Source organism: Pararge aegeria, chromosome 11, assembly GCF_905163445.1.
Source record: "Pararge aegeria chromosome 11, ilParAegt1.1, whole genome shotgun sequence".
Lineage (NCBI taxonomy): Eukaryota > Metazoa > Arthropoda > Insecta > Lepidoptera > Nymphalidae > Pararge > Pararge aegeria.
This window is the reverse complement of record NC_053190.1, coordinates 11,104,300-11,116,332: the sequence shown is the minus strand read 5'-3', so window position 1 is coordinate 11,116,332 and position 12,033 is coordinate 11,104,300. Positions and strand designations below refer to the sequence as shown.

At 36.6% G+C, this 12,033-nt stretch overlaps 1 protein-coding gene across 1 annotated transcript in view; it reads left to right on the top strand.

Annotated features, from left to right (window-relative positions):
* Window positions 1-715: 715 nt before the first annotated feature.
* LOC120627594 (phosphoinositide 3-kinase adapter protein 1) overlaps window positions 716-12,033 on the top strand; it is a 36,567-nt gene continuing 25,249 nt past the window's right edge. The window contains exon 1 of the mRNA XM_039895606.1: window positions 716-757. Within this exon, the coding sequence (XP_039751540.1) occupies window positions 754-757 (4 nt within the window). The 5' untranslated portion in view covers window positions 716-753. The remainder of the gene's footprint in view (window positions 758-12,033) is intronic.

Genomic DNA, 12,033 nt, shown 5'->3' with positions numbered 1-12,033 from the left:
AAAGAGTTACGCCCTTAATAAGTTTAATTTTATATATTTGGAACAAAATTAAAAAAAAACATCAGATAACGATATGATAAAGAAAAATGTGACCATCGCCACTCATTAAATAAAAAAGCTATAGAGCTTGTAACTCAGATAAATAATTAAGGATGGAATGATTTAAATTAATATTCAGGTCAAAATAAATAGTTAAAATCTTAAAGACGCCATAAAACGATACTATATACACACATTAGGTATGTGATAAACGCCACCGAATAAAGAAAGAAAAAGATAATAATAGGTACAATTTTATATCTAAGCATTAACATTGAACAAAGTATCTTCATATACATTAAAGGCATGAAAAATAACATAAAAGGATAAAGCAGGGAAACTAACACTCGGCATTAACATCAAGGCAGCGAACGACATTGCATATTCCGTGCATGCTCTAGACATTGGCGCTTCGAACTCCCAACACACTTTTGCATCAAAAATAGCCACTGAAGACGATCTCAACGCAAGTTTACGGAGCTCATCGGCCACATCGGCTGTGTGCCTCGCTTGGGGAAATTAATAATGTTTACACCTTGCGAATAAATTTTCCGCGGGCTTGTGTTCGAATCGCTCATTTGTTATTCGAAAAGTAGTTCATATCGTGGTGTTGTTATGATACAGTATCGGGGCCATCGACGGGCGCTGTCAACAAACTAGCCGTTCGAAGATCCTCCATCTTTGGCAGCGGAAGTAGCGGCGGATGTCCCGGCAATGGGTGAGTGGAGTGGCATATGAATGCTTGACAACAATGCCTCGAGCTTTGTTCCCACATTCTCTATTCGCCCCGTGTCCCCGCCAAAAGTTTGTTCAACCTTTAATTTTTTGTTGAGATGGATTTAATATGTAGACGCGGGTATCAGTCATTGTGTTTAAGATAGGTGTATTTTTATTTAATTGTCTTATTCTTATGTGGGCAAGTGCATAGGTACGTGAGCTTGTGGTTACAAACATATTATTAGTACGTATATTATTAGTTTACCTATACTTTGGAACTTATAATACCTATATTTATCTATCCTTAAATATTTTTACGTTAGGTAATATGTTACAAGCTTCACCGAACTTCATGACTCAAAAGTGCTTAAATATTAGTGCATATGCATTATACTAATTTTGTATTTTTGGGTTGCGTATCCAAAGGATACGGGAACCTAAAACTAAGATTCCGCTGTTCGTCCGCCTGTCTGTCTGTACCTTACGAACACAGTGTTGTATGTATTACTGTTGCCGCTGTAACAAAAAATACTAAAGTAATTTTTTTTAAAGGGGCTTTAAGGAACCCTTCGTGCGCGACTTGCGACTCGCAGTTGGCAGGTTTTATTTTATTGAGTAAACGGGCTCATACCCATATTTAACGCAGGTAAAAACGCTGGGCTCAGCTAGTATAATTAATTATTATAAAGCAAAAGAGTTTGTTTGTTTGTAGACCTATGTTTCATAGCGATGTGAGAGGCTATTTTTGCTTAACGTGTTCCGTTTATTCAAGAAGGTTAAAAGGCTATAATAACGCTTCGACCCATAAAATAAGCGCGCTATTTTCATAAAAGATATAACTCCATGTTATTATATAGGTACCTACACCGATACCTAAAGCTAAAACTCATGTAGAGTGTTTACCAACTAACTGTTTATTTAGACAGTAGGAACCTGTGTTAGGTTAGTCCATTTTATACATAATGATTTTAAATACAATATAATTTAATTTTGTAAATTATTTTCTCGGAAATCGTATTTATTCTTAAGTGTTTGCACTGGCAAATACACTCACATAAGTCTTGCAAGACCTTCTTGTTACCGCTTACATATTGTTCGTTAAAGTATTAGGTACAAATGTTACTGGTGCAATATACTTGCACATTAATCGTGCATGAGATATGTATACAGAAACCTACTATTTACAAAAGTTACTGACAGGGCTTTCTACTTTCTGTGATGCCACTGATTCCACTGATGATTTCTGGTATAAACCGACCGACCGACCGACCGACCGATTGCATATTATGTAAGGAATTACTCCCGAGTCTAAGTCCTCCGCAACCTGACCTAGGCGGTCTGCTAGGACTCTGGAACAAGCATGGATGGCTTGAATAACAATTCCAGCGGGTACGATTTTCCACGTAGGTACTAACGTAGTGAAGACGCTCTGATGAGATGGTGCATGCTTGTAACCCAAAGTTTCCAAGCGATGGATCGCTGCGATCTGCGTACAATCGATTGCTACCATGGATTTCCTAGGGGATCTTTATTGAAACACATCAGTAGCTTTCGTACCTACAAGATTTGTCCGCTCGCAATCGAGGAGTCGTTTTAGCATTGCAAACTATGTATCGTCAAAGTAAAATGGACCTTGCATCGCACATTTTAGAGTTGCATTTCTTGTACTTCTGATTTTCGCTTTACAAAATTCTATGCAAAGCCCGAGCTAAAGAATTGTAGGTAGGAATTGTATTGAGCTTTATGGTAGAAATAAGGTCTACTTTAGTCCTATGTTTAAGTAGGTTATTAATCGAAAACGACTCTTCGATTACGAGCAAGCAAAACTTGTACTAAGGCAACAGGTTGCAAGAGGTAGCAAGGAAGATGAAGCGCTTGAGAGCATACCATATGTATATATTTTAACGAGCGTATTAGAAACAGGTAGCAACTAGCAAGACGCATATCTTATAAACTACGTAACGGAGTAGATCCTTGTAATATATTTATGTTTAATGATGAAAAGGTGAGATAAACAAAAAAAAAGTAGTTCCTGAGCACACTCTATGCCATATGATGACGGCAGATAAGAATACAGTTGCCGAATACAGTTGCCTCCACCCCAACTCTTCCTGCGGCTGTCGTATGAGGCGACTCAGGGAATTTAACGGATACCGAGCAGCAGCGTCCTCTGTCCTACCATCTTCTGCGATTTCCAACATGTCTGCCCCACGCGGTGATTTTAAGCAAACTCTTCCGCTGGCAGAGTACTTAGTCCAGCAGTGGACTGTAATACTTATACTGATGGGGATAATCTCCGAAATCTACCTATCATGTGGTATATTTACCGTAGGCTAGATCTTCCACTTTTAGACGACAACACACACGAGAGTGCGTAGAATACGCGAGAGAATCCCGACCTTTCAATTATACGTCTATCGAAGGACACACAGAGTTTTAGTGGGTGGAAGTCCCATAACTGCTCCGTTTCCCCCAACGGATAGGTATGCATCAGTAATTTTCTCTGTATAAAAATAGGGCACAGCACAAGGTTTAGGAAAGTCGCTAAGTCTTGCTATCTGGTAGCAATTAATATTTCGTATCTAATTAGCCTACTAAGTACGCATGACATTGACAGGGCGGTACTGTTAGCCTGCGAGCCAAACGCGTCCACGGCCCCGTTCCGACGAAACAATGCGTTAATTAACACTTTATTATTCTTCATACTGTACTTACTATACTTGAATGCTGGGCAACTAAAGTACAATCAACTGTTTTGGTATGAAATCATTCCTACAAACGCAAAGCTCGACGTCGGAGATCATTTCGTTGAGAGTTGATTGATCGTTGTGACCCGTTATATTTTTTCTGGGGGAGGCTTCGGCCGTGACTTCTCAACCCCCTAACGACAAACGCGTGCCGCAAAGCGATTAAGCGTTCCGGTATGTTAAATATAACTGTCATACTCCCTAACAGGTTCGCCCGCTACCATCTTAGACTGCATCGTAAATATGCACCAGATGAGATTTCAGTCAAGGGCTAATTAATTTGTAATAACAAATGATGAAAAATTTGTATATTCAGGTCAGTTTCAGGGCGGTAACCCATATGTTTGTACTCGAATATGTATGTACAGGTATATTGGATGTTTCATATTGTAGGACATATTTCAATTGCATCCAGTTCCATTCGAGCGGTTATTGATTATGCAACGGGCGGCCGTATGCCTACCTGTATTTAGCGCAGCTATGTGGGGCACCTGCTGGATGACCTACTTCTCCCACTGTTCTCGGGGAGAGCCCGTTACGTCATTGAATCAATTTAACAGGGATTTTCATGGACCTACAAACTTTTATGGAATATCTTTATATCTATACCAAATTACCAAGTATTATAAACATTATCATAATATAATACTATCTGTTTCCCGCATTCTTCGTTTGCCGTAAAACCGTAATAAAATTATGGTTTTAAACAAATCCCTTGGGAACCATTTGTTTTTCTGGGAAAATAAGTCAAGCATGTCATACTCTCCGTCCTTTTAATGGACTCTGTATAAAAATCAAGTTGATTTGACAAACAAATACATTTTCGCGTTTATAGTATTAATATGGATTCAAGATGATTACCTGCTCACTGTTCAAAAATAATAGAACATCGTCTATTCATCACGTGATATGGAGATTAAAACCTGAACAATTGGTTGGTTGCTATTTTGGGAGCGGTCAGTGTGACGGAAATTTAAATTATTAATATGTATGTACATAGGTATTAGGCAGCTATAGAGATTGGACTAAGGAACCATGTTGTCTATTTTAAATACCAAACTTATAAAGAGGCAAACATTTTAGGGTTACCCAAAGGGACACTATTACTAGGACTCCGCTGGTCGTCCGTCTGTCCGTTCGTCTGTCACCAGGCTTTATCTCATGACCCGCGGTAGTTAGACAGTTGAAATTTTCGGAAATGATGCATTTTTGTTGCCGCTATAACAGCAATACTAAAAAACAAAACTGATTAAAAATTATATGTAGTTGGGTTTTTGCTCTCATTTGGAAATATGGAAAACTACATTCACAGCGAATCAAATAGGCTATATGTTACTTTAGTAATAATAAGTTTTCAGGATAAAATAATTGTATTGGAGAACTACCGAGAATAGCGTGTGCTAACGAGCTGCTTTTCTCGCGTTCCTCGATTAAACAGTTTTATAGTTCGCCGATTAAAGTTACGTTACTATCCTAAAAAGAGCAATTTAAATATCACTTGATTCAACGGTAAAGGAAAACATTGTGAGGAAACCTGCATTCTTCAAGTTCTGCATAATGTTCTCAAAGGTGTGTGGATTCCACCAATCCGCACTGGGCCAGCGTGGTGGACTACGGCCTTAACCCCTTCTCATTGTGGGAGGAGACCCGTGCCCTGTAGTGGGCCGGTAATGGGTTGATTTGATGTTGATGATGAATACTATTCTACCGACTTTACAATAATTAGGCCTTTGATCGATCTCAAAAATTAGAAATAAGCCACGATAACGCAGTTTCTATTGAAAATAATTTAAACATGAATCTGACGGGAAATTTAATTTGAATATAATATTAAGTGCTACCTTCTCCAATATAGAGAAGAAATAATTTTCTGTCTTAATTGATCTTCAAACACGCCCTGTGACTTCAAAATTTGCCCGCCGCAGGCACCCATACCCCAAACTCAAAAATAAAAAATATAATATGTCACCAATGGTTCTTTAACTGTGTGTGAGAAGTGACTCCAGAGGGATTACATCTAAGGAGTCCACGACAAACTTAGCCAGTCAATAATTTTGTTATCACCGTGTCATAATATGTATCAGTTTTGCAAATGAAATGAGATAAATGCGCAGTTAGTGGCTACACGGTCAGTATAGTCCGAACATACAAGGGTCAAGCCTTATACCATGAGACGTGCTAAAATATCCACTCTACGCAATAAACGTAAAGGAATGTAACTCTTAATTATCTATAAATAAATATTACATTCGCATAGGACGTGACGACGTATCCCCATCGTTTGCCTACCGTACGACGTATGTGCACAGGGAATTAATTCGACAAGCGGAAGCATCCAATTGTATCTAAGCCGTAGCTTCGCCGTCGCCATCCATCCGATAATGCCCATCTTTGTCTATTGACCCTTATTTCGTATTCTATGTATGTTTTACATGACTGTAAAAATTTACATTGTCTACAACAAGCGTATTCTATCATCTATCATTTAATTCCCTCATTGGTTAACGTTTAGCTTTTAAACGTAGCGTTGCGTATTTTAAATCTGCTCATGTGGCTCTGCTAATGTGTCAGAGGGCAATCAATCACAAAAATTGTAATATTAATAATCATAATAATAATAATAATAGTGATTCAATATCGTAACGGAAATACAAGTGATTCAATATCGTAACGGAAATACAAGCCCAATGCTGACAGCGCAAGTAAGGAAAATCATGGACCAATACAAGTTACATTCTATACATGAGGGACCAAACTCATGCATTACACAATTTATAGATACTCTCAAACAAAAACTTATAGTTATAGCCAGTAGAATTAATAGATATCGAGCATGTACACTACGAAAAACACAAAACAACCAATTTCATAACAACGAAAAAAACTTCTATCGGAATTTAAAATTATCTACATCTAATAATACATCAAGCAATCATCCCTCTACTCCTAACACTCCGGAACCAGATCTGGTTCGAAAATTTTGGGCTGACATTTGGGAGAAACCTAAAGATCATAATGATAAAGCAGATTGGATCAGAGATGAATACGACAGAAATAGACACGTACAGCCAATGCCCTTTGAATTTATGACACAGACTGTATTTCGACATTTCGACATTTACAGACTGTATTTCGACCGTGCAATTCTTACAGATAGAACAATCCATTACAATAGACCTGACATTACACTTCAAGATAAAAAGAACCGAACTGCAATCATCATAGACATACCCAACACACATAGTTTACAAAATACAATATTCGAAAAACTTTCTAAATATACAGACCTTAAAGACGAGATAAAGCGCATGTGGCGGCTTAATGAAGTTAGCATAGTTCCCATAGTATTATCCACTACAGGTGTCATTCCCAAACAACTTCACCAGTCACTCGGCTTACTCAATTTACCGGAATTCACCTACATATCTCTCCAAAAAGCTGTAATCCTGAACACTTGCAGGATAGTCCGTAAATTCTTACAGGGTAGTGAAGAGCCTACACATCGAAATGGTGAACCCACACACAATCACAATAATGTCCAACCACAACCTTCTACACAGACATGACATTTCCCTCAAGCACAATCCTATACACATACAAACCCACAACCTTAATAATTAACTTAATTAATTATTAAATTTCTTTTTTTTTTTTTTTTGACTCTGGGTGTGCACTTGACTTAGGTCCGTGCACACCTGAAATACCAGCTGTTAGCTGAGACACTAAAGTGTACACAGATAATAATAATAGTAATAATAATAGTCAGTAATTAGTAATAATAAACGAGATAACCGCCATGAATGTTGAGTCGACCGTTGTTGTTCCGATTGTCGTTTCAGTCAATGGTCTTCTCGCGAAAAGCTTCGACCAACATCTTAAGAAGCTTTCGCTTGGTTGATGACGCAGCATTGACCGCCGGTTTCTTGGATGATTCGTGATTGAACGTGATTCTCCGCAAACATTTTTGATGCACTGCAGAAGCGCGGCATCCCCTACTCTGAAGCCATTATTGTATTGTATACGAAGGTCGTTATAAGCCCTCTGTGTGTATATAAAATGTTGACAATATGCTCTGAAAAGTGTAAGCTTCACTTTCGTGCAAACTAAATTCATGAATAATGATAATTAACAATTAATGAATGGCTGACCAATTGTACCAGCAACCTTAAGTTTCTTCACAAATAATTATTTAAAAAAAAAAATATTGCTGCTGATGGAAAACATGTTTCAAACAATTTTTTTGACAATGAATTGTTGCGGATAATATTATAATAGTTGCAAAAGTTTTTCATCCATTTTGTTTTTTTTATTTGTATCTAATTCTTATACCACTGAATAGGCATGATGACTCATTTTGAAAGACTGCTTAAATACCAAATATATACATTTGCAGTAAATAAAGGTTTTGTTGATATAAATTGCAAATTATATTTTAAAAAATAATTTAAAAACGGTGTAGTTCCAGCACGCTGACCAAGTGCTTGTGACTTTATATAACTTTGAGAATATTATCGAGAACTCTATCACTCTTATGCAGGTTTCCTCAATAATGCATACCGGGGATGAGCTCTGCTATCGATCTTGTTCTATTTTACTTATATTAGCCGTGCCTTGCGGTTTCACCGGCGTCAGCTAAGGATCGCAGCATAGTGCTTCTTAGTCTACAATTTCCTCAATACAGCCTACCAAGAGCAGGTTTTTGACAATATTGAACAGATCTTCACAAAATGTGAGCATAATTAAACTAATAATAAACCCACCTTTCCAGTGAAAGAAAAAATATTAAAATCGGTTAAGGAATGGCGAGTTATGGAGTAAAATTCACAAAAACTTTAATACTCTATCCCGGACGAACTGAATTGTGTTTCGTGATGAAAAGTATATATTTTTTTAATCCGGAGTATTAGCTATAAATGTACCAAATTGCACTCAAATACGTTCAGTTGTTTTTGCGTGATGCGCGCCCAACCCAAAAGACATACAGACAAACAGACAATAAATTCAAAAATTGCACGTTTGCGTTCTATTACTTATTTCTAACGACTCCCATGTATTTTTTTGCAAAAAGCTTTAATTTACAGAGACTCGATTTTATTATTTGTATAGATATAAATAAATAGCCTGTACTGAAATAAATCAGATTCAGCCCTTTCATCACATGCAAAATTAAAATCACGTGAGTCCTGTCACTTTATCGCGTACCTAACGCGTCGCTTAGCGAAGCCCGTAGGTACAATGCACGTGTCGGTCTCTTATTTACAATAGGGTTGAATTCGTTTGTATGGAAAAATAAATACGCTTATTTCGATTTAATATTTTTATAGGGTGATTCCTTACTAAATAAATAAATAAAATAAAATACTTATGCATCCTTTAACATTTATTCGTAATTCGGTTACACGTTGTATATTTGTGTTAAAGTAAATGCAGTTAAAGTTAAGTTTAATAAAAAATTTAAATGTTCGTTCAGTCATACATAAAACAAACGAGATGCATTATTATGAAAGGCAATGAACGTCCAGCCTAAAAACAACCTCTGTGGCAAAGCTCAGCTTCAGGCACATGTACTGTGGCCAGGCATAAATAAACACGCAGGCATTCCGCAAATACCCCGCGGATTTTGAACCCAACAGCATCACGGCTTAATTTTATTTTCATGTCTTAATTTGTCATGCGGTTTTTGTTAATCGTAATATTCTTGTTTGTTTTTGCTAAAAGTAATAATGTATTGCACACTGTAGAATAAAGTGCAAAGGTGCATTAAATTCCTGTTTACCTGTTGTCTGAGATACTGACCATAATACCACCGCTTAAACAGTAACATCGAGTTTATTGGGCATGGCTTGACGTCTGGAAAATTAGATTTTATTTATAATTCTGCAATAAAACGTCAATAATATTATAATAAAACTACTGTAAGCACTGGTGGTAGGTAGATTCAGGGTAGGTATTGGGTGTGGATGGATAGTGAATTAGAAAGTCAAAAGAAGATTGCGATGAATTAAGAACCTTCTCATTTTTTGAAGTCAGTTTAAATAAAAATGGGAAAAAAAAACACAAGAAGATATAAATGAATACCTGTACTATAATAAATGTGTTACTATTTTGAGTATCTTACTGGTACTTACTTAATTTGAGGTTCGGTTTTGATTGAATTATTTATTAAATATTTTCGCTGATTGCAATAGGGTATGCAGATTTTAAAAAAATTAAGTTGGTACGAGCGCTCGGACAAAGCTGTACTGCTTCTATTTTAATGTTTCCCTTTATTATATCAAGAAGGGTTAACCGTAAAAACCCAAACTTCACGTTCAACAAAAGACTACGTAGGTCTTACTCACACTGATATTCAAGGCTAATTATATTCTTTAAATTTGAGAACATTATTATTTGGTTGAGCTAGAGAAATGCGTAACGAAAATAAGGACAAAACAAAGCTGAAAGCTTAGATATAGTCCTTTATATTTATATCATGCCTACGTTTATTTCTCATCATCATGTTTACAAATCCATTGTCCGGCCCACTATAGGGGTACGGGTCTCTCAGAATTAGAAGGGTTTAGGCCGTAGTCCAACGCGTTGGCCAAGTGCGGATTTTTATACTGTACACATATTTGACAACAATATGTAGGCAATAGGCATGCAGGTTTCCTGGCGTTGTTTTTCTTAACCCTTGAAGCAAATTATGCTTAAGACATACATAACTCCGAAAAGTGAGAGGTGCTTGCCGGGGATCGAACTTGGAACCTCTGAAAGGGGTCTTCATACATGTAATTCTATCCAACCAGACCTGTAATATGCAATAAATGAATTTGAATTTGAAAGGGATGACGAACTCCTGATCACCGCTCAAATGCCGCTTAAAATTAATATGTATTATGAATATAAGTTATGTAGGTACTTCAAGATAAACTAACAATATTATACATACAGTATTAGGTACACAATTTTCCTTACGGAACGGAACAGTAATATCTTTGAAATTCTTACTTCCATGTACCCCATTGTTAATCTTTGGTGGTACAAAAGTGAGCTTTGTTTTACAAGCAGATGTAAGTAAACACCGTCAGATCGACATCTGGCGTATTTTTTTTTTACTTCCACTGGCGGCGCGGAATATTTTATAACCGTACGCTATTTTTACGCGGTATAAGTCACTTTCTGTGACTTATACCGAAATTGTTCTAGGTGGACTAATACTTAATAACAGTACCAATTGGTTTCACCCGCGTCCACTACAGGACGTAACGTGATATCACGTGATAGCTGACGTTTAGCCTGACAATAATAAACAGTCCAAATGTAAAGTAAAACGCTTACTCATCACACAGATATTCCTGATATTATTTTTATTATTACTTACTACTTTGGACTTATATGCGATAATTCTGATTTAGAAGGGGGTTTGTTTATTATGTAGTGATTTTTAAATATCTTTTATCATTGAGTTTTAAGAAATTGATAAACTCGTGTATTTAAAAGTCGGTTTCAACTGAAAATCCAAAATTAAATTTATTAAAAAATGAATAATATACTTGAAAAGTTGAAACACTATCTATCAGAATTGACGCGACTGAATTACGAAACCCCTTGGAACAGGGCATAGCTAGTGTATATAACGCATGCGACACTGAACAGCTGCGTGCGCTTGCAAGATGTCGCCCCTTGTCACACTTCTCATTTTACCGAAGCTCAGTCAAAACTCGAGATTTAGAAATTTAATACACGTCATTATGCACCATTTCAAATGCAAATTTGAAAGGACATATTTTTAACATCGGAATATGTAGGTTTACAGTTACAGACGATGTTTATATAAACGATGCATTTATTTATTAGTAGTTCACTTGTACAACTCTGTTGGGTAAATACTGTTTTTTTGCTGCCAACGACATTTAATTGTCCACACTACTAGAAATAATTTTCTCAAACTTTAAGGAATGCTTTATCGCGATTGGTTTAATTATGTTAGATTAAAATCTGTTCAGACCCCTAAAGATATTAACTCATTTGTGGGGATTTCAGACGTACTATTAAATATTACCTGTGTTACTGCTACCCTTTTCGTAATGTCACAAGGAATATTTGTGGAGTTCCGTACTCCTGGACAACTTACTGCAGATGTGTGCTACAGAACAAAAATTAAGTCCTAGACATTAATAAAAACACAATGTACGCATACGTTCACGAGCACACACATATTTGTTTACCACCATCGCATATAAACAGAGAAACACTTTGCAGGGCATGCAAGGAACATGTCCTGCAAACTGACGCCCTGTGTAGGTACATTAACCTGACGCTTAGGTGTTAAGCCTCATTTGCCTGTATGTATGTGATCAGGTCGAATTATATAAAATAAATAGATCGACGTTACTTAAAATTGTTATCTAAATTTCTCTAAATCGATAACAGTTTGTGATAGTTTTAGTTGCTCTTTGCTAGTAAGTACCTACTCTCTTTCCAAATGACCTGATGAGATGAAGCAAACTCGAGCACTTTTATAGATTTATTAAATTACCCCTGGAGC